At 55.9% G+C, this 27,907-nt stretch overlaps 6 protein-coding genes across 6 annotated transcripts; 4 read left to right on the top strand and 2 right to left on the bottom strand.

Moving 5' to 3' along the window:
• Nucleotides 1-992: 992 nt before the first annotated feature.
• CkaCkLH20_12929 (uncharacterized protein) lies at nt 993-2,415 on the bottom strand (the record flags this gene model as incomplete). Its single annotated transcript, XM_038895640.1, has 2 exons — nt 993-1,192; nt 1,365-2,415. 2 exons carry the CDS (start codon nt 2,413-2,415, stop codon nt 993-995), a joined length of 1,251 nt encoding a protein of 416 aa, XP_038739093.1.
• Nucleotides 2,416-4,772: 2,357 nt separating this feature from the next.
• On the top strand, nt 4,773-6,362 carry CkaCkLH20_12928 (gpi-anchored wall transfer protein; the record flags this gene model as incomplete). The annotated part of the gene is made up of 2 exons (XM_038895639.1): nt 4,773-4,880; nt 4,980-6,362. The coding sequence occupies 2 exons, from the start codon at nt 4,773-4,775 to the stop codon at nt 6,360-6,362; spliced, it is 1,491 nt and encodes a 496-aa protein (XP_038739092.1).
• A 6,902-nt stretch (nt 6,363-13,264) lies between these two features.
• On the top strand, nt 13,265-16,538 carry CkaCkLH20_12927 (uncharacterized protein; the record flags this gene model as incomplete). The annotated part of the gene is made up of 3 exons (XM_038895638.1): nt 13,265-13,888; nt 13,944-14,537; nt 14,592-16,538. The coding sequence occupies 3 exons, from the start codon at nt 13,265-13,267 to the stop codon at nt 16,536-16,538; spliced, it is 3,165 nt and encodes a 1,054-aa protein (XP_038739091.1).
• Nucleotides 16,539-20,863: 4,325 nt separating this feature from the next.
• CkaCkLH20_12926 (membrane bound cation transporter) lies at nt 20,864-23,825 on the top strand (the record flags this gene model as incomplete). The annotated part of the gene is made up of 7 exons (XM_038895637.1): nt 20,864-21,534; nt 21,788-21,922; nt 21,972-21,987; nt 22,041-22,148; nt 22,200-22,271; nt 22,325-22,402; nt 22,449-23,825. 7 exons carry the CDS (start codon nt 20,864-20,866, stop codon nt 23,823-23,825), a joined length of 2,457 nt encoding a protein of 818 aa, XP_038739090.1.
• Nucleotides 23,826-25,205: 1,380 nt separating this feature from the next.
• CkaCkLH20_12925 (putative SPRY domain-containing protein) lies at nt 25,206-26,495 on the top strand (the record flags this gene model as incomplete). Its single annotated transcript, XM_038895636.1, has 1 exon — nt 25,206-26,495. One exon carries the CDS (start codon nt 25,206-25,208, stop codon nt 26,493-26,495), a length of 1,290 nt encoding a protein of 429 aa, XP_038739089.1.
• Nucleotides 26,496-26,606: 111 nt separating this feature from the next.
• On the bottom strand, nt 26,607-27,506 carry CkaCkLH20_12924 (enoyl-CoA hydratase/isomerase; the record flags this gene model as incomplete). The annotated part of the gene is made up of 1 exon (XM_038895635.1): nt 26,607-27,506. One exon carries the CDS (start codon nt 27,504-27,506, stop codon nt 26,607-26,609), a length of 900 nt encoding a protein of 299 aa, XP_038739088.1.
• Nucleotides 27,507-27,907: the final 401 nt, after the last annotated feature.

Genomic DNA, 27,907 nt, shown 5'->3' with positions numbered 1-27,907 from the left:
CCCCCCCCCCCCCCCCCCCCCCCCCCCCCCCCCCCCCCCCCCCCCCCCCCCCCCCCCCCCCCCCCCCCCCCCAAGACATGAAAACGTCCAAGCCGGTAATACACCCTCTTTTTCTTTCGCAAACGCAGATCTATCCCCCCGCGCATCCTCCCGGTAACAAAAAAGGAATCTTCGCGAGGATTGCCAAGAACGGTTCGGCGTAAGAATAAAGTCATCTTTTTCTTGGGGAGAGGGTTAAAAGAAGTTTTCGGCTTCCTCGTGGGGAAAAAGAATCATCGTACGTTATGCCACGTTTGCGGAAATGCGTCGTTCGGTTGGGGCTTTCCTCCGGCCTTGGGCGTCCTGTCCCGTCACACTTCGAATCTGATTAAAGAAGTCGTATGCAGCCACGAAAGTGAGAGAGGCGGTGGTGGTGGCTTGTTCCTGCCGCAGCCTAAGGTACCTTACCTAGGCTTGCTGATGGTTCATGCATGCAAGATAGGCTCACGAGTTCCACACACAAAGCGGGTTGAATGCAGCGAAGTGAACATGATCGAACTTTTCTATTTTGTTCTCAAGCACAAGGGCAATGTGTTTGCAGATCCTCGTGGATATTTGTCTTTTTTATGGTGAAAAGGAAGGTCATTAGACTACATGGGCTTCGTTCATATAGGCATCAAAATTGCCAAAGTCGTAAAAAGTAAAAAGTAGAAGAGGGGGGCGGGAGGGGAGGGTTGGGATGTTGTCATGGGTTAGGTAGACAAAGGAGGGTATGATAACGAAGTGAAAGGATGGTGAAGAAGGAAGAAGAAAACGGCACCAGAAATAAAACCATTGCTCACCCACTGCCCCCAACCGCGCGTGATCATGGTTGAGCAAGCATTACACACAAAAAGATCAGGATGCCGGATTCGTGGAAGAAAGGAAGTTGTGAGTCAAGAAAGGAAAGATGAACAAGAAAAATAAAGAGTCATCAGTCATAACCAAATCCCTCCCCCCAACAATCGTCCGTGTTAGACTTTGCCGGCAAGGTAGAGGATGTTTTCCCTGACCGCATCCGTCAGGTCTCCTTGTCCGGTGTAGACGTAGGCGACGGTGCTGGGCCAGACCTCGGGATGGGGTAGCGGCAGGTCGATAACGTCGCCCGCGGTGATGTGGCCGGAGACGATGAGGGCGGCCAATACCGGCAGAGAGGATCTGGCATATTGAAGATCTGGCGGTTGGGGTTAGCTTTAGTTCTTTTTCTCTTCTGTTGCGTTTTGTTGGCAGGGCTTGGCTCTTTGGCCTCGGGAAGGGAGGACCCCGACTTTTCCCAAAGAGCTCAAGTTGCCGCAAACGGGAGGGGATTGGATAAAGCTGGGTGAGACATCGAGGACGCTACTTACGGATCGGCATGGTGGACGCGCCACGCGACGGGGCCCGCGATGACTCGGACTTGATGCCGCGGCTGTATGGCAGAGGGCTGTGTGCGCTGTGCGCGGCGCTGCTGGATCTCCTCCGCGCCATGCTCGGCCGGGGAGAGGCGACCTTGGGCAACGGGGAGCCCGCGAGGGAGGGGCGGCGGCGCTGGTCAGCCCCCGGCGAGCTCGGGAGCGGGTCCGGGACCGTGGAACGCAGCTGCTCGATGTCGAATGTGCGCTGGATGAGGAACGGTTTGCGTTCCAGGGCGCGGGGCCGCACGCGGGCTCGGATCGCGGTCTGGTGGGAGGGGATCGTGGGCGTTGTCGGCATGCGTGTCGGAGAGGAGTCGCCGGCCGAGTTGTCCGAGTTGGTGCTGGCGTTGGAATCCCTGCGGAGCGAAACGGCCTGGACGAAGACGTCCGATGTCTTTGCGTCGCCGAGGTAGACGTGGCCCCAGGCGCGCAGCTGCTCTTGGTGGTGACGCTTCTCGGCGTCCTTGGACCTGGCGATAAAGTTGGCGTTGGGGACGGACTGGCGGCGCTTCGCTTCTTCGCCGAGGCCGGCGAGGAGCATTGACCGGTTTTCGGCGGCGAGGGTCTGGCGGCGGTTGCCGCCGCTCCTGGGCATCGGCATCGGCATCGACGGTGAGACCGGTGTGACAGGGGGAGGCGGCAGGCCAGGGCTGATCTGGGCGGCAGAGTACCGTCTGCCATCGGGAACGGAGATGGAAAGCTCCGCGAGGGGAGATAGAGGGCTCGGGCGAGAGGCGGACTTTCGCGGGCTGAGGTCGGGCCGTTGTTGTTGACGAAGTCTCTGCCCTAGACGGTCGACCATGGCACGCTCGTGTTGTCTCATGGATCCATCGTTTGACGGGAATACCGGGGTTGGCAGGCTCTTGGGAGAGCGGTCAGATTGGCTGAAGTAGGAAGCGTTCGCAGGGCGGCCCGATGAGCGAGGGAAGCCGCCGAGATTGTATTGTGAAGTCCACAGCGGATGGAGGCTGGGACGATGAGGGCTGTCAATCGGAGTGGCCATGGCTGGTTGTCGTAGTGATATAATGATCGTATTGATGCTGAATAACCGCACAAGCTTCTGTTTGATACCAGGTGGGCGGAGGGGTTAAATCAAATTTGCGGTAACAATGAATGGACCCAAAGATCGGAATGTGCAACCGGTTGTAGGGCAGTAATGGAGGCTAGAGTCTGTAGCCCGATAAGGATTCTCAAGGGAGGACGGCTTTCTTATGTCTGTGGGGGGTGGGAGGGACACGAAGGGAATTAATATCTAGACTGATCGACTACCTCTTTGGTCATCTGTCTGTTGGCCTGCCTTCTTTCTTCAGGCAGTACGAAAGTAAGAAAAGTACTTTCTCTTACGCCAACTGCCGGGGACGGGAAATGAAAGGATTGGTAAGGCCTTTCTCTCAAAGGACACGCCCAAAAGGACCCCAACCTTGATGATACGAAGCAAGAGAGACATACTGACAGAGACCGGGACAGAGAGACAGGACAGGACGGCAGGCAAAGAGAGGGCGTGCAAAGAGAACGGCCAGAGCTCCCGGCCGCAAAAGCCAAAGGCCCCAGCTTCCCACTGCCACACCTTCTTTGGAGGTGGAGGGGAAGGCTTAGTGCGTGTGGTTCTTGTCCTTGACAGGCGTTCGGTGGGAGTGTAATTGGAAAGGGAAAATGCAGTCGTCAACTCTCTCATGCGACAATGGGCGGTTGCGGACGACGACCTTGAACCATGTCGCCGCACGCGAGAGAACAAAGGAGAAGAGCTAGGCGGCGTGTGGGTTGTCGTAGCAAACCTCTCCAGGGTTTTTGTTGGCCTGCTTGGTATGTACTTTGGTATGTGGTTCTCCAAGGTTGGGCTCGGGGTTGGGAGGAGGCTTTGCGACTTGGATTTCTGCATCTGTCCGCAGGGGGGGAGAGAACAAAGAAAAGATGGCTTGTCTGGGCCTTGATTCGTCATGTTTCTGGTAGAGCGCACTCTCGCCTATCGTGTTGGGCTTTTCCCATCACCTTGATGAAAAGAAGAGAGGACGAAGAAGAGATGAGTGCTTCTGGTCGGGCTTTGACAGATGCGGACACGTTGATTATTCTCTCCGACCTCTTTTTTTGTTGCGTCCGGGGTCGCCAGCGGCGCGTAGCTAATAAGAGGGTAAAAAAAAAAGAAGGACTCGCGATGGCCGACCAACATCAAGGCCACGGCCGAGGCCACGACGAACGACGACCTTGTCGACCTTGTCAAAGCTGGCGGGGTGCACTTGCACCTGTCATCGGCGCCAAGAGTTGGCGTGGCCGTATCCGAATCCGTCAGGTAAGCTCGTAGCTCTCGTTCGCAAATAGCTGTCTTCAGTCGACCGGAGAGGGACCGATGAAGTGACAAGTGTGGGAGATCGGCGTGGAGAGTTCGGGAGAGCACACCAGCAACGGTGTTGGTTCATTGAGAATTGAGAGTCGGTCTCGGGTGCCCGGTCTCGAAAGTCGCAATGTGTGTGTGCCATGTCTCGGCTGGGTTCGTCCATGATGGCAAAATGAGGAAAACGGCCTGACAAGTCCATGAGCGTGGGCAGGCAGCAGCATGGGCCGGCAATGGATTTTCTGACCGATATTCCTGGCAAACCGACGGCGTGGCTTTGTGAAGGTTGAATGATTCTTGTCTTGTCTGAGAAAACAGAGCGGGGGTTGAGACACCAAGTAGGCAATGTCTCCGTCGTTGATCTGACGTTTTTGCCTCCCCGGGAGGTGTTGGTCAGCTTTAGGCGTTTCTTCTTACCCTCCTGCGACTCCCACCGGAGCTGGGAAATGAAGTCTCGTTTTTTCTTTCTTTGATCGGAGGATGAAGACGGAGGGATTCTCAGCTTCAGGTAAAGCTTTCCAGACGAAAGTCCCGTTTCTCCCGTAGGTATGGACCTCAGCGCCCCCCGTGCCTCCGAAGCCACGCCGGAGTGGGCCCGCACCGTGTCTTCATCCGAAGCCCCTCATTGGGCCGAACCGGAAGCTTGCTGACGGTGCTGGCAGCTGGGGAGACCCTTGAAAATGACCAATCTCATAGGTAGCTGCCACCTGAGAAATTGAGAATGACACTGGAGCTGGAGCATCAACGTGGGAGGGAGCTTGGACCACCGCGCTTTTCGATGGCTTTCCGCCCAACTTCGTGACGTTGCACTTGGACACATCGTCAACTTTGTCCCACACAGCGTCGACAGCCCACCAAACCCTTCAACTGTCCTTTTTCGGGGGCCTCGGCCAAAGAAGACAGATCGACAGATATGCCAAAGGCCTTATAGCGTAACCTGTTTTTTTTCTTCCTTCTTGTCGGCCGGGAAGAAAAACTCTCCTTGTTCCGCTTCAAAGAATACCTGGCGATCATCCCAACCGTCCGCAAACATGTCCGCCGCAACGGCCGAAAGCTACAAGAAGCTCAAGGAGGATTTTGTATCCAACCTCTCCGGTGGTCTCGTCAGCGAGGTCAACTACGTGACCGCTGTCGCACCCGTGCGTCGTCCCTCCCACCGTTCCTCTTCCCCGGCCACCCTCCCAACACACGCGCGCGCAAATATCAGAACAAAGACATAGCTAACCTGCATCCTCCAGGTCGCAGTCCTTCTTTGGTCTGTCCTCCAATCCCGCCAATCCTTCTTCAAACCCTACACGCCTCTGTCCGCAGTGGTCGACTACTTCCTCAACGTCACCGCCATCCTTCTCTCGACAACCCTCTACGCCTCCTCCCCCCTGCTCCTCAACCTCCTCCTCCTCGCTCCGGCCGTCCTCGTCTACGCCTTCCCGCCTAACACGCGGCGCAAGAAGCCCGCCGTTCCACCAAATGCAAAGTCTCAGGCGGCCGGAGAGGACTCGCTCTCCGTGCTCTCGGTCAAGCCCTTCCTGACGCACTACCGCGGCAGCATGATGGTCGTCACCTGCATCGCCATCTTGGCCGTCGACTTCCGCCTGTTCCCGCGCCGCTTCGCAAAGGTCGAGACCTGGGGCACCTCGCTGATGGACATGGGCGTCGGATCGTTCGTATACAGCGCCGGTGTCATCGCCGCGCGCCCCGTCCTCAAGGAGCGCGCCTCCGGCCGGACCACCCCGCTGGCGACCCGCCTGCTCTCCTCGATGCGCCACTCGCTACCGTTGCTCGTCCTGGGCGTCATCCGCCTGCTCAGCGTCAAAGGTCTGGACTACGCCGAGCACGTTACCGAGTACGGCGTCCATTGGAACTTCTTCTTCACCCTCGGCCTGCTCCCGCCCTTCGTCGCCTTGTTCCAATCCGCCTTGAAGATTGTGCCGAGCTACGCCGCCCTGGCGATTATCTTGGGTGTCATGTACCAGGTTGTCCTCGAGAGCACGAACCTGAAGTCATACATCTTGACTGCGCCGAGGACAGACTTGATTTCAAAGAACCGGGAGGGTATCTTCAGCTTCATCGGCTACCTGGCCATCTTCTTGGCGGGACAGGACACGGGCATGTATATACTGCCCCGAAGCGTCAACCCAAAGAGCGACTCGACGCCGGCGACGCAACGCAGGACTCTCATCATGATGATGGCCATCTGGTCTGCAGCGTGGGCGGGCCTGTACTTCTTGAGCACGAGCTACAGTTGGGGTGCCGGTCTCAGCGTGTCGCGCCGGATTGCGAATCTGCCCTACATCCTCTGGACGGCAGCCTTCAACTCGACCCAGATTCTTGCATACTGCGTTGTCGACACCATCTTCTTCCCCTCATTCTATAACGCCACCGACGCGAGGGCAGAGAAGGAAGCGTACGAGACAGCGACAAGCAGGGTGTTCCGCGCTTACAACCGTAATGGCCTCTTCCTGTTCCTCATTGCCAACCTCTTAACCGGATTGGTCAACATAACGGTGCCCACGCTGGACGTTGGGCCGCTTCCGACCATGGGCATCTTGGTCGCGTACAGCGCAGCTCTCACTGGTCTTGCGTTGAGTCTGGACGCATACGACATATCTATAAAACTGTAGGGAGCCTGAGAACCACCTGTATAAAGTGAGAAAGCGAGCCCGAAAGAAGGCGTCTCCAATTGCATCCCCAGAATCTTGTCTTCGTGAATGCCATGCTCTTTGATGTTCGAGGTGGTGCACCAGTCTCTTGCGTTCATCTCCGGACGTACTCGAACATCAGCTCATGTTGAGAGTCGCGGGTTGGACACGGCTCCCGCGTTCAATCATGGTGCAGGTACGGATACCCCGGTTGACTGGGCTTAGTACTTTCAACAACCAGCCCGACAACTCCGGCGTGAGGGAATGCCGGAACGAAGCAGGTGACCACCCGCAGCTGTGATGGTGCACACCGAATTCTACCGAACAGCCATACCCGTTGACTCTGACACCTGCTTGAACTTTCGATGGCAGAATCGACCGCGAGAGTTGAAAGCCCATCCGGCACCGAGCAGCGTTGTCTCCTGAAAGAACGCCCTGAGCCCCTTGCGTTGCGGTCACCTTGGCCAACCCGCTCAGTTCTGTCAGACCAATCCACTCCGTCGGGTTTGGAATCTTTCTAGAAAACAAGGCAAGCAGACAGAAGAGCCTGGCCAGGTCCCCGGTTTGTCACGTCCCGCTGTCGGACACCCCGTTGGGCATCTACCGTGTTAGTGCTGAACGGCAGGAATGCGACGACTGCGCGTGTGTTGGGTGTTGGTGGCTCGGAGAAGATCCCGACTTGTGACAAGAGTTTGCCAGTTGACCGGGGTCGTCCCTGGGGGAAGCTTGAACTTGGCGGCGCCGGCTTTGAAGTTGAAGTTGGACAGCGGCCAATTTTTCGACGGGCGGGGTGGGTAAGACGCGTCGCGCTTTCGAGATATTATGGAAATGTGTGAGTGGGATCGACGATGGAGTTGTTGCGATGGGGCAGCATGAACAAGGTCATTTTGATCCGTTCTGAGGCGTATGCGATCCTAAGCCGCGAGGTCTCGACAACCGCCGAATGAAGTTCTCTTCAACTGGATCTTTATAACCGCTTAGTTATTATTTCAAGCAACGATTTTGTACACATCGCCTCGATCGGTTGATGAACAAAGTTGTAGCTGACTGTAGCGTATAATGTCACCAGCCACACGTGCTTGCACCAAGTGCCGACTTTGGCTGGACTTCCGCGGGGAGTTTCTCGATGGGGCAGCTCGCCTGTCTATAGAACTGGCCCAACTGGGTGGTTGGTGACAATCAGACTGGACTCGCCGAGGGGACTTGAACCATTCAAAAAGCCTCCTTGAAGCTCCATCAGCATGTTTCTCAACACCTGGCCGAGGATCTTAAGACAGCCCCAGATGCGACCATGGATCAGGAACATGGCTGGCACATTGTCGTCGATTGGCAGGTTCAACCGGAGGGTCCTGGTTGCAATAGCTGTGTTGAACTTGCGATTGCCATCTTGATTTGAGCCCTGCGCCGAGCAGGCAGACCCCCGTCCCAAGCCGTGCGCCTCATCTCCGGCATCAATGCTTGATGGATTGCTGGCCAAAATTCGTGGCCTAGCTGCCGGCACAAGAACTTGAGGAGCCGAATTTCCAAAATATCAGTTCGCTCTCAAGACTGATAGTTCACGTGCCGAGGTGCAGGTCGAAACTCTTTTCTCCCCCTCCTCTTGCTGTACGGACAGCAGTTGACAAGCTGGATCTTGCCAACTTCAGATTCACCCCACCCCCTTCGGATCAAGTCAGGGTGGGAATCGGTTCCCATGTTCTGAATACGAACATGAAGTCGTCGGGAAACACCAGGTCTTACATAAGATGAGAAACGTCCCGCACGCATGCTAGCCACTTTTGATTGCTGTGTTTTCCTCCAGGATCTGCGGATTTGAGACAAGCGAATATTAAGGTGCAACGGAGCCAGACGGGACCTGCAGAACGGGAGCTCGTCCGTGAGGTGAGGGTGGGCACATGGGTACGTATCGGGCACTCTGTACGAGGAGGTCGAATTGCGAGAGGATGAGACAAGGGAGAGAAGGCTAGCAGGATGTCAGGATGCCGAGATCTTAGTATGCGAGGTACGGATAGCCAGAGGGGGAAAGTGTGCTTTGATACGTGCGTACCTTGCCATGCCATGTCTTCGTCGACGGGAGACGGCTTGGTGGGCCACCCGGAGTAATATGATCGTAGAGACACCTTCATTATCGCGAAGGATGTTACGTCAAGGTTTGACGACTTGACGTGTATTTGAACCTCGCCTCATCAATGCGACCGGTAGGTATGGCGCGCACATGGCGTAACACATGGCAGACAAGACGGGCGCGGCGACGGCGACGGCGACATCTAAATGGATGTGTGGAGGTTGGAATTGCTTGACGAAATGCGACATGCGCATACATGCGCGATGCATCGTTTGGCGACCAAGGGAAAGTCGGCCGTCCGGTCTCGTAGACATTGGCGGGCGACCACTAAGGCTCTCGAGAGTAATTTGGATAGATGCGTCCTGCCACGTCGATGCAAGGGACCTCGCTGCGGCCTCAAGCGCGTCCGCCATGCGATCCTGTCTTCGCAAAGCCGTGTGGTGAAGTGGCCGGTGGGGGCTCTTCTTGGGTAGCAGTGATGTGAGCTGTTTTCCCATGTGCTTTACTGGCGGGCCACACCACCCCTCATTCAATGACTGTCTGATGAGAAGGGACGGGCTGTCATCGGACGAAATCCAAAAGCTGCGGGCAGCAAGACGCTGACTGACTCTTGACGCTGGACAGTGCTGCGCTGGTGATGACAAGTCAGAGTGACAAGACACCCTGGACCATGTCTACATCCTTGCCCCTGTCGCCTGGATGCCCAGCCCAGTAGCAGGGATTGCAAGAGTTTCGTTTGACAGAGGTCCGCTGGAGACATGCGATTGCAAACTGCGTCTGCATCGCAATGCAGATTGACTTGAAGACGGATCTGAGAGGGCAAGAGGGCATATGCCCATGACCCATTGGCAGCCGTTATGAATGGTGGAAAGCTGCGTGCTGCAGAGATGCTCCGTGAAGGCGTCGGCAATGTGCATGGCATCTCATCTTAGAGCACCGGGCGTCCTGCAGGGTGGATTGGAATTTGCGACGCGATAATGCAGATGGGCGCCCGTTCGACTGCTGGCTTCTCGGTGATGATGGCCCGCGCTTCTCATCTGGCATCCGATCGACACAATTGAAGGCGAGCTCTCGCTTGAGCACGTACTGCCAAGCTAAGGTAGACGGCAGGATGCTTCTCATTCTTCTCTTCGGAGGAGGCTCAGGCCGGGAGAATAGGATGCAGGCAGAGCGACAGGGCGGACGGAGACGGGCGAGCGGGCAGGAGGGCTGCATGATCCGCGATCATCCTTGCTGGAAGGGATTCCATCTGAAAGATTTGGCATGGATTGGGACGAGCATGAAGTTGAATTCCACCGGCGGCTGCAAGTTGGGAGCTTTGGGGGCTTCTCGAACGATGTGGAGTGCGGCGTCAAGGCTTGATGCCAGCTCCATTGACCGAGGGTTGTTCAAGATTGTCTCGATGCCTTTTCCGTAGGCTTCTTTCGCTGGTTGATGCCTTGACGAAGCGGCGTCCGGATTATTAGCAGCTCCAACATCGAGCGAGCTTGGGTAGTTTCTGGCTTTGGTGCCAGCTTGATGCCTGATCCCGATGAGATGGAGCAACCAAGAAGACTAGAGTGAATGGCAGAAATTGGATGACGGGGACCGTGGAACGTGTATGAAGAGATGACGGGAGAGAAATTTTACGAGATACATAGTAAAAGGAAAAAAAAAGTAGAGAAAAAAGAAAATTGAAGGTATTTCGGAAAGGCGAGACATGGATGGCGAGGTACGAATGGCAAGTGCAAGTGCGTCGGCTCCTGCTTTGCTCCTGCTCCTGCGCACCTGCCCGGATATCAGGCGTTCCTTCTCCTGCTGTCGTTTTGTCACTCCCTCCCGTCCTTTCCTTCCCGTCCCGAACGAACGACTTTTCATCTCCATCTTCACCTTCACCTTCTACCTCACCTGCTACCTCATCTGTCCTCGGGCAAGGAACGACTGCCTTCCGCTTCTTTGCTTCGGTGGTGGTTTCTAGTCGACGTCGAATTCCAGTTCCTCCCTTCCAAATATCATTATCCAGTTCGAAACCTCAGCCAAGGCTAGCATTATCCGGCGTCAAATATCAGTGCTAGCGTGAACATTAGCAGCAATATCAGTGCCACCAGCCACACCCACGTTTCGGCTGTCGGGCGACGTACCTTACTCACATCTACCTACGTACGAATACGTCTCGACTTACACCACTCACTCTCTCTTTGCTTGGGCTGAGACCTCAATTGAGACAGCCCCGGTCGAAACCGACTCGACAATTCCTTCCCTGATTGGAAGGCATTCATTGTTCGAATCATTCATTGTTCAGCCTGTCGCGAATCAGACATACAGAGCCCAGCTGCTGTCGAACGCGCCGTACCGAGTCCATCCCGACAGTTACGAATCTCAATCCATTCCATACCAGTCCAGTCCGGCTGCCGCTGCGCTGCATTGACGTCGATAATTTCCATACTCTCGGGCCAACAACACACGCTCAGGCCAAGAACCTGCCTCACGGAACCAAGGAATCGACCTAATCGGGTCCGACGGTCTCAAGGGAGAGAAGAAATCACAACTTCTGTGCTCACCTTCAGACATCTGGGGGTGCTTGGACGGCTACCACCGCCATAATTCAGCGAGACGGCACCGCCTCATTTTCAATTGTCAGTCTGAGCGGCTACAAACAACACTTCGGTCGAGGCGGGAGCTGCTACGAACAGAGCACACGATAGCGACAGATCATCAAGGCCATCGCAGCTGCTTCTCTCCCTCTTTCAGCTGAAGCTCGATCATACCTTGCCTGCCTCCGGATACTCTGCCGAGATTTCGACCGCAACGTCGTCGCCCCAGCCGTCAGCTTCAGCCACTGCCCTCCTGCATTTCTCCTTCCTTTTGCATAGGATTGCAGCAGCAGGACAGCAGTCAATCGCTTGTTGTCCTTCGCAGTTGGCTACCTAAGCGGATATAAGCGAGTATTTGGTACCTGCATCCGCGTCTAGGTGCATGTACCGCAGCTACTCCCTTTATCCCGCTTTTACCCCCTGAGGCCCACGCCCATCTCCGCCTTCACTTCCTTGGGCGGTACTTGCATTGGAAGCCACCCCTGCAAGTACACGATACCGCCCAGGGACTCACTCTCGAGAGACTCTGCCAGCCCGGGTCAACCAGGGCAGCGAGCTTGTCTCCAATCTCTCTGCCTTTCTGCTCTCTCTGGGGCTCCCCGTGCTGTTTCTTGTCGCGCTCCGCGCTGCCTTGTTGCAAATACTGGGCGCCCTGCAACCGGCTCGTCTCAAGGTCTCATCTCGTCAAATTTACTCCAACGAGAACGAGGAGAGTCTGACCGTTCGCTCGCTCGCTCTCCCTCGCAGTCTCCCCTCGTCTAAGCCAAGACAAAGGCCCATTCCCACTCCCGCCAGCGCCAGTCTTCCTCTCGTTTTGGTCTGGTCCCACGTCGCCGACACTCCTCCACATCTCTCTCCCACCGCCTCGCTTCAGGTCGGGCCTTCAACTCACCATCCCACCTGTACGCGGTACAGACAGTACCTCATCATTGTCAGCGTCTCCCGTCGTCTCGTCTTGTTTTTCCGACCGACGTTCCAACCTCACCCCGATAGTCTGCCGCTAGTCTCGAACCCGCGAAGACGACGAAGCGCACCATCGACAGCTTTCAACTTGGACAAAAAGTCAACATCAGGAAAAGGGCCCGCGCGCCCATACCGTTGTTGTCTTATCTCGGGTTTGCGACAGCTCTGCAGCTCCAAAGTCAGACCAGGCGACATCAATTGGCCATCCATAAGCCATCTTCGACAACAACATCAGACCGTCCTCGGCCAAACCCCAGAGCTTGCTCTCCCTCAATCAATTGTTCAACGATTCAGCTTTGGCTGCCTTTCACTCGCTCCCTCCCACTTCCTTCCTGCAGCCCCAAGTGGTCACAGACGGTGTCGAGAGACAAGAGAAATAGGCTCAAAGCCGCACTGCCGCTCACAACAACAGAGTGTGTACGTGCGTGATCGCCCCTTGTCGCGCCTTTTTCCACTGTCGCTGCGTTGACTCGACCCCCAAAGACGATTGTCGTCGACTCAATTCGTCCACCTCAGCTCAAGCTGCAGTAAACAACAAATCGCTGCCCCGGACCAGAAAAACATAAGCGATCCCTTACACCCGCACCATGAAATAGCCAGGGCCTCTTCATTGGTACAGCAGACAGACAACGCAGCCCAAAGGTCCATAATACCCCCAATCGGACTCGACCGTCCCATCCCAATTTTGGTGGCCGACTTAATTCCTGCAGCTCAATTAATTCCTGCGTCCTGAAACCTCCTGCTCAGCGATCGAACTACCGCAGAAGAGCATTACTCACTCTACTCCTTCGCTTCACAATCCTCCCGCGAGCGATTCTTTCTCCCTTGGCTCTTCCATACGCACCAACATCGCAGCCAACTGGTTAGCGACAGCCGCGAAACAAAACACGCCAAAATAGAACGACTGCTCAGTCGAACTCTATTTCTCTCGGCGTCTGTGGTTTGAGCGTTGCAAAAGCATGTCCTCGGCCACACTGCAGCCTGCCCATCAAACACCAGCTTTGGCATCACCGCCTCTAGTCGCAGCCTCACCGAACAGTCGTCAATACACGTCGAACAACACCTCCTCATCCCGCGAGGCGTACAATGCCAATCTGAAGAACACGCCTTCCTCTCCTGCATCTTCACACCGCCCCTCCAGACGACCGAGCGGAACCGGCGCGTCTGTAAACAGTCCGGACCCAGTTTCGCCCATGACGTCCAGAGCTGCCCCCGCCAGTCCCGTTGCCGTCGCGCCTTCCTCCCCAGACTACCAGTCTTCATCCTCGGAACGACGAAAAAACATGCCTCCCGTCGCTCCCCCTCGAACGTCTTCGACGAATTACTCGGGTGCCACCACTACCACTACCTCGAAAAGACGCGATCACACAACAGATAAGGCCGCCTCGTCACCGCGACGCGGTCAACCAGACGGCACCAACGGCAATGCCGATCACACCTACATAGACGACGCTGCTGGCTCACGCAGCAGAAGATCACATCAACAAATGACACCCGACTCACCTCACCGCTCGAGTGGCCGCCCGGGAAGCCAGCCGACGGTCATCCCTGTTCGATCCAGCGCTGCCCCGCAGACGACCGCGTCTCCCAAGCAGCCGACGCGAGAGGGTAGCGAAGTCCTGAACAGAATGGTAGTATCTCAACCAGAGGTTGACTTCGCCCGCGAGAAGGAACGGTTGGCAGAGGCCCAACCTCAGCGTGCTGCTTCCTCCCACGATGACGCCGCACCACCCCCCATCGGTATGTCCGAGCACGACGACGGCAGACGGGGAGGCAGAAGTAGGCACGACCATTCTGGGAAGCGCGACAAGGTCATCAAATTTGGCGATTACATCCTGGGAAACACCATTGGCGAGGGCGAGTTCGGAAAAGTCAAGCTTGGCTGGAAGCAAGATGGCGGTGTACAAGTAAGTTGTGGACTCGATCACAATGCCGAGTCTATGCTAACAAAATGTGATCCAGGTCGCCATCAAATTGATCAAGCGAGACAGTGTTGGCAACAACCCCTCTAGACTGGCCAAGATCTATCGCGAGATTGCCATTTTGAGAGGCATCTCTCATCCCAACATCGTTCGCCTCCACGAGATGGTGGAGACCGAGAGACACATCGGCATCATTCTCGAGTACGCCTCTGGGGGTGAGCTGTTTGACTACATCTTGAATCATCGCTACCTCAAAGACAATGCCGCGCGTAGACTTTTCGCGCAGCTCATCTCCGGTGTCGGGTACTTGCACAAGAAGGGCATCGTGCACCGAGATCTCAAGTTGGAAAACCTGCTTCTGGACCGGAATCGCAACATCATTATTACCGATTTCGGCTTTGCGAACACGTTCGATGCGGACGAAGAACTTTCCGAGGATGAGGAGCTGAACCTCGGCGACCGCGAGTTTGTCAAGAAATTGGGACTCGACAGAATCAAGACCAATGGCACAAGAAAAGGCGACCTGATGCAAACGAGCTGCGGTAGTCCTTGCTACGCTGCTCCTGAACTTGTTGTCAGCGACTCACTCTACACCGGCCGCAAGGTTGACGTCTGGAGTTGCGGTGTCATCTTGGTAAGTTCATCTTCGCAAAAGCGAGTCCCCTTCATAAAGCTGACAAGAAACCAGTACGCCATGTTGGCAGGCTACCTTCCCTTCGACGACGATCCAGCGAACCCTGAAGGTGACAACATCAACCTTCTGTACAAGTACATCGTCAATACCCCTCTTACATTCCCCGAATATGTTACCCCCCACGCTCGAGACCTTCTCAGACGAATCCTTGTCCCCAACCCCAGAAAACGAGCGGATCTTTTTGAAGTGGCTCGGCACAGCTGGCTGAGCGAATACGCCCATGTTGTGGAATTTATTACGAGCAGTACCACGACGCCTAACCAGATCCAGAACACCACAGTGCCCTCTGAGGAGGCAGAGGCACCTGGTATCGCACGCAGTGCCTCCGTTCGCGAATCGTCCAAGACGAAGGCCAACACGCCAACTTCAGTGGGAGGGCTTGCCAGCAAGCATGCAAAGATCGACGCCGACGCAGAGGCAGCAGCTGTTGCGAAGCAGCAAAGAGACAACAAGCGCCGTACGGTCCAGGTCGAGTATGTCGCGCCAACGACGCAGACACAAAGAGGAGAGACTTCGGCAGGAAGCAAATCACGGGCACGCCCGAGCAGCCAGGGTCCTGTGGAGATTGCCGAAGAGCAGGCCGTCGCAGAGAAGCCTCTTCCGAGAGACCCCCCTGTCTCAAGAGATTCCTACAGGTCCAGCAGACAAGGAACCCGCCCACCGAGCGCACACCGAAACCCCGCAGCCCCGGCACCGACAAGACCGACTCGCGATACTCGTGCGACCTCCGACAATGCATTTGTCTCCTCAGCCTCGAACCCCGCCCCCGCCCCCGCGGCAAGACCTCAGACCGGAGGCTCAATTGCATCAGGCTCCATGGGGCTGGGAGCTGGTGCTCGTGGATCGTACGGCCAACCAATCCCCCCGGCCGTCGCAGGTACTAATGCTCAGGGAAGGATACAACAACCCAGCACCCAAGACGCTCAAGCTGTTGGACGGCCCAGCGCCGGTGTACCGGCCAAGTTCGCCAAAGTTGCTGGATTCCCAGAACAGCAGCCCCCGCAGAGTCAGACGCCGTCTCAGTCGAGCGACGGCAGAGGCCACGGGCACAAGCGATCAAATACTATCGGTGACCTTGGATCGAAACTGCTTGGGCGAAACGGGTCTATTTTCGGTGGTAAGAACCGCAGCAAAAGGCCTGATTCGCAAAGCGCAAGTCGGAAATACCCTCCAGTCAGCATGCCTAACAACATGCCGGTTGAGGGCCAGCCACGTCCTTCGATAGACTCAAGGGCATCCAGGCGGTCTTTCTCCCTGGGTCTCGGAAAGAAGCGGAGCGGTAGCATCGCTGGCTCTCAAACTTCTCACGAGAAGCCCAACAGGCGCTTTTCCCTCATCCCGCCATCGTTCTCCCTGAAAGCTATCGGCCTCGGCAGAGACTACGACCCACCACCCTCCGAGCCTCAGTCTCAACCCGATCTTCCCATTCAAGATCCTCCTGAGGTCGATGAGCATGGTCGTTACGTGGATCAGCGGGGTCAGTCTCGTGGATACGATGGAGGATACGATCAGGGTTACCGCCAGCCCGGTTCTAATTCCGCACCGCAGCTGCAACAGCGTCAGGGCTGGCAAGAGCCACAGGGTCAGCAGCAGCAGCAATACATGGGCCCAATTGGGCAACCAAGCGCTGTCCCAGGCTACATGCAGCAAGGCGCGCACTTGAACACCGGATCTGAGTCGTCCTTCGAGACTGCTCAGCAGCGAAGACAGTCTGGTGTTCCCTACCAGGCAGGCGGCTACGCCGATTCCGACGGCTACGAAGCGGGTCAATACAGTGGCAGAGGCAATGGTCGATCAGGCGTGCTGCAGAAGAATAAGAGATTCACGGACGCCTACAACCAAGACCAGTACCACGGCCACCAGGGCAGCAGTGGCGCGGCCAAGCGAGTTATGGACTTCTTCCGAAGGCGTGGCAAGGCGAGAGGCGGCGAGGAGAGATAGAGGACTCTCGATGATCTCGATTGCTCGCTATTCGTTGATTATGGCTCGCGACCACTGTGCGGTGCTCGGTCATCTCAGATGAGTCTCTCACCAACACGGCGGATCAAACGCTGAGAAGGGGGGGCAACGGTGTCCTCCAGTTCTCTATTCTACAATTTTCGAGTTTTTAATGTGTGAATACCAAGCCCAAGTGGACGCGGTGGGTCGCTTGGCACCATTGTCAGATGTTCATGTTGTCTTAATCGCCTACTGCATTGCAGGCGAACCGGCATAGAAGGGCGGGAGGAGTTTCTTTCGTGGTTCTCTCTTCACGTAATAGGGAAGTTTTGTGGTTATTTTTTGCGTCAACCGACGAGGGGTCACGGGAAAGGGTCTTCTTTTTTTTCGGTACAGACGGATTGGTGGTTTTTCTTCCTCGACAAGGGAATGATTGCTGTCGTTGGTTCAACTCGTCGTTTTCCTCTTAATTCAAAGGCATCACAGCGGCAATGTTCTCGATTGCCCGCTGACGGCGGCAGGCAAAGGCGTACGGTAACACAAGAAGAAGAGAAGCCAGGCCAAGAGCAGTTTGGTCGAGTTGGCGTGTATCGTGTAGCAGCGAGGTAGAAAGACGCTCAAAACTCGTTTGGGTTGTTGTTTTCGTGTAGGGCGTGTAGGGTTGTTGAAAGCATATTGAGTGCGAATATCGAATGGCCCCCAATGAATGACCCGACCGACCCCAAGGGACCCCTTATGAGCCTTGTGGGACATGTCTTGCGAGAAGTGAAGTCATACCGTAAGCCGTGAAGAGAAGTCGAACCGCCCAACTACTCGTCCGTCTGGTCGAGCTCATCCATCGGATCAACCTGCTGGGGGGTTAATGACGGGATGATCCGCCACGGGGCTTGGCGCAGTCGCCGTGATGTTTCTTGGCGGAATGATGTGATGCGCATGCGTATTGTTCTGTCTCTCACCGGTCGTCCGGATTGTTGTCCCTGCTTCGTGCTTTGCCCCAACATCTCGGACCAGTCAGAAGCCTTGGCAGGTTTGCACGGATGGCAATTCCAGTTGCGTCGCCTCCACACACGTCGGGTGCCACCCGAAGCTGTGGCTGGGATGTCTTGTACGTGGCGCAGCTGTAGTGGACGTGGACTCGGGCCTGCGATTTCTGTTTCCCCTTTTTGACGTCACTCTCGGCACGTGTCGTCCGGCTTGGAAATTTGGGGGATTGCTATTGGACCCGGGCCTCGAGATATCGGGACCTAGATTTGAGAGGTACCTTACACTAAGGTATGGGCGGGTACCACTCCGTAGATTGATTACCTTATTTCCTTCCCCCCTGCTGGGTAATAAGTATCCCGGGGATGGCAGACAGGTCACGGGTCACGATGTGTGTGTGTGTTTTGGGCGGTGACGCGTCTGTGGTCTTGCAAATCTCTTGCAGTGTTTTCCTTCTGGTTTGATGTTACGATGGAAACGTGAATTAGGTTGTGGGGATGTAAAAAGGCAATGGGGGCCGTTTTGCTTATCCCATATGTCAATGCCTCTGGCGCGATTTAGAGTTGCAGAGAGGGCGTTGTCTTCGTTGTCGGGTTCGGCAGACGTTAAAGCAAGAAAGTGTGGCAGGAGGAGGAGGCGGGAGAGCCGCCAAACAAGGTACTGTGCTAGAAGCTCAGCCAGAGAGGTTCGTCGACCGGCGAGGTCTGATCAGAAGGAGAAGTTGTTCCGTGCACCTGACGGAGGAGAAGCAGGGCCTGTCACTTGTTTGTTCTGGGTTTTGGGTTTTTTGGGATATGGGAATGGTGGAAATGGGTGTCATGACTCTGCAGAGTTGCGTATGAGGTGCAAATAGCCGGGCGGGTACCTACCCCATTGCTCTCGTTCGCGTAGAGATTCCGCCGTGAGCATGCTCTGCATCTACTGTATCGAATCTGTGAGTAGAGAGGCAGACAGACATGTTCTGTCTCTGGTTCGCTGTAAATCATACACGGAAGAGGTGATGGCAGCCGGGTAAATGCGAGGGTGATCCCTTGATAGGGCATTCGCGCATTATTGGGGAGAAGGGTTGCGTAAGCTGTGTTAGTGTTGATTATGGACTTGTCTGCCGGCTTTGTTGGCTTTGTCTCGCCAGCTGCGAGCTGGACACACCGAGGACAGAGGCATTGTGTGAGGAAAAGCAAAGGCGCGAAACGGAAACGAGGAGAGGTGGAACCGGGACTCGAGAGAGGACCGTACGTTGCGTGTCTTTCGGTCCATGTTTCGAGATTTCCCGATTCTGAGAAATGCGTCCATCATCTGGAGTCGCTGTTCTTGGCGCACGTTGCGACTTGAGTCGGAGAAAAGGCCGCGCGAGGTGCTCGCTGGGCGGGCGAGCTTGAGCTTCTGCTGCTTTTTGGTGTTGTTTCTTGTCTGGAGTCCTTTTTCTCCAACCGTTGTTTCCGACTGATGATGGTTTAAGCTCAGCTCGGCCACGGCTTGGCTTCCGTCCGGTGGGAAAAGGTGTCGGTTTGTTGCGAGAGGGACGACGGGCTCGGACATGATGGGGTTTCTGGTTCTTGGGACGGTGGGTGTCAATGTGGCGTAGATTTGATTCCTTACGCGGCAGAGAAGACACCAGCTTCGTTCTCACGACGGAAGGAAAGGGAAAGAATCTAGCCCTCTCTTCCCCCTTGGAGAGTGACCCGTCGGACGGTCGGACGGTCGGTCTTTGGGATATTGAGACGGAGCGAAGGAGGGGATCGCGGATTAGACTACCGCAGCTGCGGCAGTACGACTGTGAGGCTCAGCTGCACAGTCCGGGCGGAGCGGGCGGAGTGCACAGCAATCAGCTGGGAGAGAGGGATGGAGCTTGGAGAGACGTGGATGCATGGATTGAAGGGAGGTATCCCACTTTCCGCAGTCCGGAGTTCACTTCTGGATGGTTGCTTATTAGCGTCAGCGGTCATTCGTAGGGGGATCCACTATGACTCTCTTTCTAACCCTTTGTTGAGATAGAGGCTGAGATGGCAGTCGATGGCGAAATGGGGACGTTGAGGCGAACGCCAGCGGTGCCAAGAGGCCTCCGTGGTCCGTCGTTCAGTCGAGCAGAGCGGCCCCGGATGGTGCGGTGATGTGTCTGCCCTTCATCGTGTAGCGGGTTGATGTGAAGTGATATCATGGTTGTGAGTTGGATTCTGGATTTGGATTCTCGATGGTGATGATGCTATCTTGCTGGGGTTCAGTGACTGTGACAGCATGTACCGCAGATGAGGTGGCACTCAAACCAATGGGAATGCAGGTCCTACACCTGGGATATGGAAGGTACGTACCGCATGTTCCATGGCGAAAGCTTGGTGCAACGCCCTGCGGTCCAGAACTCCCAAGACGTGCAACAGAGAACCGGAGCTCTCTCCACTTGGGTGTTGTTCCTCCAGACATCGATATGTCATCAGGAGGGAGTCCCGGTTTATTGTGATGCGGAAATGCACATCAGGGTCGTCAGGCATGCGATCGGAGGTCGGAGTATCCAGTTCTCTGAGAAAGTGATGGTATTGGCACATTGAAAATAGAAGCAGTGATGATGGAGGCGGAGGAACAGACAGAAACGAAACGGCTTAGTGGACAATCAAAGATGGAGCACGTAGGTACCTGGACGCGCCACCGGTGAAGTGCCTCAGGCAGGTGACCACCAATCTCTTACTGAATCTGGCACTGAACTTGGGCGGTTCATCCACTAGAACGTTTCGACGCTAGCGATTGGTCCTTCGGTCTTGCCAGTGACCGACAGGGGCTCCCTGACGGACGAAAATGGCCCATGTTCGGCGAGGGAGGGACCTGACCTGGTGCACCCCGTTGAAAGAAAGAGGACCTTGATTTTACCTCTCGCCCTAAGGAATGCTTTAGCTCTTGCGTATCAGCGCCGACATAAGTATCTTTTCCGTTGTTTTTGTATGTGACGATACTTGGACGCCCTTCACCTTCCTTCCTGCAGCTGGCGGCCGGTACACTTCCGCGCGCCCACACCCGTCCCAAGGTGAAGGGAAAGGGAAGGTGCGTCTGCCGCTGTCTGGGACGTGGACGTGGAAGTACCATAGTAGAAGTGGACGTGGACGTTGCCTCTACCTCATGCCCCATCGCATCCGAGTTGCTTAAAGCCTCCCTCGTTTCTCACGTCTGACCGCACTCTCGTTTGGCTTGTTCTTCCTCTTTCTCGCTCTTCCCCCCCAATTCGAAGCTTGTCTTCAATCCTGGTTGCGTCCCTTCTTCTTTCACCCAAAATCCTTTGTGTGCTTCAACACCAACCTTTCTCATCTTACCCCAAATCTTGACATCTCCGCCGAGACACGAGTGTCCGGTCATCAATTTCGATGAAGAAAGCCTCTACAGAACCCCCAAATATAGACACCAGACGCTCAGCGACCACGCATGGCGTCCGTCGCAGCTCCTCCAAGCGATCCGAAGCTGGCATCACGCTAGACGAACCTGAACCTTTCTCCCTCTCAAATACCAGCACTTCCACCGCCAACAGCAACAATGGCCGTGCCGACGACATCATCACCTCTTCCAACATCACCAGCTCTACCGCTAGCAAAAACTTCCTCCCCGATGACGCAGCCGAGAAGAAGCCCGTCTCCAACGGCAATGCCAAGTCATCTACGCAGGCTCAGAGGAAGGGGCCTCTCCTAGGAAGTCGTGATGGTACTCAGAACAACAATAACCCCGAACAGCAGCAGCAGCAGCAGCCGCCGCCGCAAACCCCGCAGGAGAAGCCCAGTGTGGTCACCCGTTTCTTCGAGACGTGTAAGATGATCATGTTCCACAGCTGGGTGAACCTCCTGCTCGTCTTCGTGCCCGTCGGCATCATCGTCAAGGGCCTCCACGTCAACCCGGGCATCGTCTTCGCCATGAACGCCATTGCCATTGTCCCACTCGCCGGTCTTCTCAGTCACGCTACTGAGTCTGTGGCCAGTAAGCTCGGTGACACCGTCGGCGCCCTCCTGAACGTGACCTTTGGTAACGCCGTGGAGTTGATTATTTTGTAAGTCCCCTACTCCATTCTTGTTTTCAACCGTCCAAACACATCGTTCGGTGTGGTTCCTCCTCGCACCATTACTTGGTGTGTTTTGGAAGGACGGACAGAGGTGAGGGGACCACAAGTTCCGACGTGTTTTGGCACGGCTTGGCTTTGTCTTGGCCGTGTCGCACCCCGGATCTTGGCCCTTAGTCACCCTCGAAAATCCTCACTCTCCATCTCTTGGCGTAAGACTTGGCTAATGCTTATTTCTCTCTAGCATGTATGTTTCTGCCCCTCTGCGGGTGATCAAGACAAGAAAGACAAGAGAAGTCGAAAAAGACACTATCACATCAATCAAGTCCCAAATCATGCAGTTCTTTTCTCACCTGAGTCCCACCGTTCGTCATCATGAGTTTGTATTGCAGTGTCACTGACATCGTTATTTTTTTGTGACGCTTCAGTATCGCACTTGCCAAGGTAAGCTCAGACCCATACCACACCCCCAGGATTTTGAACTAATGTGAGAATAGAATGAAATCCGTATCGTCCAGGCGTCGCTCCTTGGCTCGATTTTGGCCAACTTGTTGCTCATTTTGGGCATGTCTTTCTTCCTCGGTGGATTGCGTTACCGAGAGCAGGTGAGATCTTCGCTGGGCACGAATTGACCATCAAATCTAACGCAATTCCAGATTTACAATAGCACCGTCACGCAGATGAGTGCTTGTCTGCTCAGTCTGAGTGTCATCAGTCTGGTTCTGCCCGTGCGTATCTTACCATGCCGTCCTCGCACACAGAAGCTGACCAATCATGTTAGACCGCCTTCCATGCTTCTTTCAAAACTCTCAAAGATGCCGACGATCAGACTCTGAAGATCAGCCGTGGTACCAGTGTGGTAAGTCGCAAAGCCCGATTGAGTGAACCAAGCTAATTCCGGACAGATCCTTCTCCTGGTTTACATCATTTACCTGCTGTTCCAGTTGAAGTCACATGCGTACATGTACGAGTCTACTCCTCAGCACATCGTCGATGCGGAGTCTGCTCCTGGCCCGGCCGTCGGCTGGTTGGAGACGTCCAGTTCCGAGAGCGATTCAGACTCGGACACGGACTCGGACAGCTCCGACAGCTCAGGCGGTACTGTTCGGCAGAGGATGAAGAAGGTCCTGCGCGGTGGCAGGAGACGCAAGTCCAGTGTGGCCTCCGTCGACATTGAGGGTCGCCCTAGGACCCGCAGCACTTCCGCAGGCACTCACAGCACCAGAGGCTCACCAAGTCGCCCTCGCCTTCCTCGCTTCGGCTCAAGTGTTGGTAGTGAGGAGGCTATGGAGGACGAGAAGCCTCGCAAGCACCGCAAGTACCGCAAGCGCCACCACAAGCACAAGAAGGCCAAGAAGAACTCGCGCAAGAACCTCGTCGACGTCGATGAGCCCACCGCCAACGAGCGCTCTGAGGCTACCTTCCAGAATGGCGAGCCTCGCCGTGTCGACTTTGCCCAGCAGGATCCGGAGGCCATCGAGGGCGCTTCCGAGCTTCCCCAAACCCAGAATGACCGCAGACCTTTGCCTGCCCTCCGCGGCTTGTCGATCAAGAACTTCGCCCCTGCCGTCTTCACTCAGCCTCCCGGCTCTCCGGCCATTGGTCCCGCCGCCGCTGGTCCTGTTCCTCGCGTCCGCTTCGGTATTCGCCGCACCAACTCCCTGCCCGACCGCCTCAACCAATACGGAGCAAACGCCACCAGACCCCCGGGTGCCCTGTTCCCTGCTCAGATCTCGAGAAATGTGGTTCACAGCAGCGATGGTACGGAAGAGAAGGTCATCCCCAACGATCACTTGTCTCGCACTGCCGCTGTCCTCCTGCTGTTGTTCTCCACTGGTCTCGTCGCCGTCTGCGCCGAATTTCTTGTCGACTCCATCAATGAGGTTGTGGCTACCAGTCCTCTGGGCGAGGTCTTCATTGGTCTCATCATTCTCCCCATCGTCGGCAATGCCGCAGAGCACGTCACTGCCATCACGGTTGCCATGAAGAACAAGATGGACTTGGCCATCGGTGTCGCCGTCGGTAGCTCCATCCAGATCGCGCTCTTCATCACTCCCATCGTCGTCATCATTGGCTGGGCGTTGGGCAGGGACATGTCGCTGTACTTCACCCTCTTCGAGACGGTCTGTCTTTTCGTCTCGGCCTTCATCGTCAACTTTTTGGTTCTCGACGGCAGGAGTAACTACCTTGAGGGTGCTCTCCTGTGCGCGACGTACGTCATCATCGCCTTGGTGGCGTTCTTCTACCCCAACTCGGACGAGGTCAACACTCTGGGTGCATGAGTGAAAACGTTGTAGGATACGTGTCAGCGAGGCTGAGTTGTTGGTGAGGGCAGCTTATGACTTTCATGATGCTTTATGACTTTACTTTCTTCTAGTTGTCGACATCACTTGAAGTCGATGACTATCTTTTTACAAGGGGATGATTAGGATTGGGGATTATTTTTCACATGATCAAATTTGTAACAATTTATCAAGTTAGACGGCAGTAAATAATGGCGACCAGGTCCGTTGTTCTCGTTGTAGGACGACGAAAGCCAGTCGCTTGATGCCGAATACATTTTCAACAAAAATGGGGTCTTACTGCACGTTGGCTTATCGCGTCTTGTGTGTCATCAACCCTCTCGACAGATTATGAACACTGGATAAATGTGATGCACTGACGACGCATACATTTGATATCTGATTTCGAAGTCGAACAGACTCAGGTGCCATAGTCCCTATGCGGTTGATCTTAGGTCATTCTGCGTTTGCAGTGAAGGCATTGATTGTGTTGGATCACGTTCACGATCCTGGCCCACCAGGTAAGCTTAAGTTTTAGCTGCGCCGCAAGTTCCCCCACCCCTGTTCCGCCCGGTGGTGCTGTGTAGTCGACTTTGATGGCTACCCTTTAGGTAGGCGGCGGTGGCTGGGTGTCTTTGTCCTAACTGAAAGGGTCGTGGTAGACCGTTTGCTTCGTGGTAATGTTTTGAAACGCCCCATCGTGCCAGAACTTGCGAACATGCGTTTTGTTTTATTTGGGCACCTAACTAAAGGAAAACGACGTCTTCATCGCGTTTCAATGGAATGATTGTGAATGGCCAGTGGCAATGCAAGGAAACATGTTGGGTGACGTGCTGCTGTCTTCTTCTTCTTTTTCTGCGGGGAGCTGCTGCCCGGGCTGCAGCGCCCTGCGGCGGGGGTCGCTCAGCTGCATACAAAAGTGGACCCTCCTGCCTGAAGCGGACAGCTTCCATCGTTGGACCTTTTCGGTCCATGGCTTACTCCCAAGAAATCCTCCCCAACACAGCCACCTTTCACTTGGCCCATATCAACTTCAATCGCCCACGTCATTTGTCGCTTTCCATCTCCATCATCACCATCGTTATCATTCGACCAAACTCGCAAGGCGGAAAGTGCACTTCTCAACCACCGGCATCCCAGAGCCTTCGCGATACCCAACCCAATCAATCCCAGCGTTTCAGATCTCGAAAGCTGCAGCTCAAGCTCGGGCTCTATTTCAACGTCAAGGCGTCGCCACCACATTCCAGGTGTAGGTGTGTGTGTGTGTTGTTTCCGCAAGCATCCGACACACGAGACGAACACCGCATAATCCATAACCCGGGAACAATCTGGACCATCTCCCACAAAACTCTCTTTGGCTGCCCTCCCTTTGCGTTCAAGATGTGTTTCGGCAGCAAAGCCGACAGGGATGATGCGCCTGCACCTCGCCCAGCGCAACGTCCTCCATCCGCACAACAGCAACAGCACCAGCACCAGCAGGACATCAAAATGAGCAGCGGCGGCAATCAGCAGTACGCCCCTCCGGCTGGGCCCCCGCCCGGTCAGGCTTCCGGTGAGACATATGCGCCTCCGAGCGGCCCGCCTCCGAGTCATTCGTACGCTCCCCCGAGTGGACCGCCGCCGGGCCGGAGTGATGGCGACTTTGCACCTCCGTCGGGGCCGCCGCCTAGTCAATCGTACGCTGCACCGCCCGGTCCGCCTCCCTCTCACGGCGACTACGCACCTCCTTCTGGCCCTCCGCCCGCTGGGCCGCCTCCTTCCCATCAACAGGGCGACTATGCAGCACCGCCCGGCCCTCCGCCGTCCCATCAGGACTACACCGCGCCGCCACCTGGTCCTCCGCCGTCGCAGTCGAAGCCGAAGCATGACTGGGAGGTCGCCGTCCCCGACACATCTCTGTTTCCCCCGCCGCCCGCTTTCTTCAGCGGCTGGGACCGGTCGCCCGCCAACAACTCCACGGAGAAGGAGGCCGAGGCGGGCGAGAAATGGGTCAGGACGTACCCTCTCGTCGAGCCCATCCACCTCGATTCCGCAGCCTTGCAAGCCCTTCAGGCGAATCGTATCTCTCTGTTGCAACCTCAAGATTTCCGCGGATCCCTCAACCAAGTCGCCCCCGGCGTCTGGGAAGCCTCGACGCCGAAGAACGCCCCTGATGGCACCATCATCGGCTACCCGCCCCTGTACTCCGTGAGGAATCACTCGCCACTGGCCACCGGGCGGAAGTTCACGGCCTACTACGAGGTTCAGATCCGTGAGAGCGGCAACAAAGAGATCGACGTCGCTCTCGGTTTCACGGCGCTGCCGTACCCCAACTTCAGGCTTCCCGGATGGCACCGAGGCAGTCTCGCGATCCACGGTGATGATGGGCACAAGTACATCAACGACAGGTGGGGCGGCAAGTCCTTTACCACTCCTTTCCGCGCTGGCGAGAGGCTCGGTGTTGGCATGATGTTCGCAGCCAAGGACGGCAGAGTCACTGTTGACGTCTTCTTCACCCGCGATGGCAGGGTCTCGGGAAGCTGGAACTTGCACGAGGAAATCGACTTGGAGCAGGATGGCCCGGTTGACGGGTTGGAGGGTTTCCATGACTTGAGTTGCGCGATTGGTTCTTTCAACAGGAATATCTACGAGGTCATCTTTGACCCGAGTCGGTGGAAGTATCAGCCTTGAGAGAATGACTTGGTTTCAGGATCGACAACAATGGGACGCACCAGTGTGAGCGTTCAACAACCCGATACGTTATTTTATTAGTACAAAATGGATCCGGATTTCATTGAATGATTATATCTTGGCCTTTACATCTTTCTCCGTCCACCACGGATACGCGCTCGGCGCATCCTTCTCCATCGTCCCCGTGAACTTGGGCGCCCGCTTCTGCATGAAACTATCCATCCCCTCTTTACTATCCTTCCCGTTAAACAAGTCAAAGAAGATCTTACTCTCAAGCAAGTGCGCCTCCTCCGGAGAATCAGGCGTCCGCAGAATCATATCCCGCATCACCCTCACGGCAACGGTGCTCGTGTTCGCGGCGACGTCCTCCGCGATCGCCAGCGCCCGCGGGAGAACCTCCCCCGGCTGCACGATCTCGCTGAACAGCCCCCGGAGAAGCGGGTCCGTGGCCGGGTACACGGCGCCCGTGGTGACCAGGTGCAGCGCGGGCCCGGCGCCGATCAGCCGCGGCAGGTAGAACGACGAGCAGGCCTCCATGTTGAAGCCGCGGCGCGCAAACACAAACCCGATCCGGGCGGAGTTGGACACCACGCGCACGCTGGCGGGCAGGGTCATGGTGATGCCGACGCCGACGGCGGAGCCGTTGATGGCGGCGATGATGGGCTTGGAGCAGTTGTGCATGGCGAGCGAGACGACGCCGCCGGTGTCGCGGTGGGCGTCGCGGGCGGCCGGGAGGCGGACGGGGGAGGTGAGGTCCATGCCGGCGCAGAAGGTCTTGTTGGCGGGGTCGGAGCCGGTGAGGACGACGGCCTTGACGCGGGGGTCGCGGGAGAGGAGGGCGTAGGCGGAGGCGAGGGAGTGGGCCATCTCGTCGGTGAAGGCGTTGCGGGCGTGCGGGCGGTTGAGGGTGAGGATGATGACGGGGGTCGGGGAGGGGGAGGAGGGGGGGTGGTGGGAGAGGGAGAGGTGGGGGATTTGGAGGGTCGCGTAGGATTTTGGGAGGTCTGACATTTTTTGGACTTTGGATTTGGTGATTGTCTTGAGATGAGTTTGAGTGAGGATGAGGCCTTGGATTGTGATGTTGATATCTGTACTGAAGAGGTTGAGGTAGAGTTGGAGATGGAGGGGTTCAGCGCTTACAACCGGATACCGAGGTCCGGCATGGGTGTCGCTGCTGCTGTCGACGTCAGTTGTGAACTCTGCCAAGCTTGCGACGAGGTATGGATATCTGATAGATTACTGATCTGCACTTCTTCGGTTGAACAAACGACGTCGTAATTTCTGGTAGATGTTGCCTTTGGAATAGCTTTAGTGACAGTTGGGTGTAATTCGGTAAGCCAGCTTCACCGAAAGCTCACCGAAAATAGAGAAACAGTGTCCGGTACAGTGCCAAAGACCCTCGGCACGGTGAA

The sequence above is a fragment of the Colletotrichum karsti genome, assembly GCF_011947395.1.
Source record: "Colletotrichum karsti strain CkLH20 chromosome Unknown Scaffold67, whole genome shotgun sequence".
In the NCBI taxonomy this organism is placed as follows: Eukaryota; Fungi; Ascomycota; class Sordariomycetes; order Glomerellales; family Glomerellaceae; genus Colletotrichum; species Colletotrichum karsti.
This window is presented reverse-complemented; position numbering and strand designations above follow the sequence as displayed.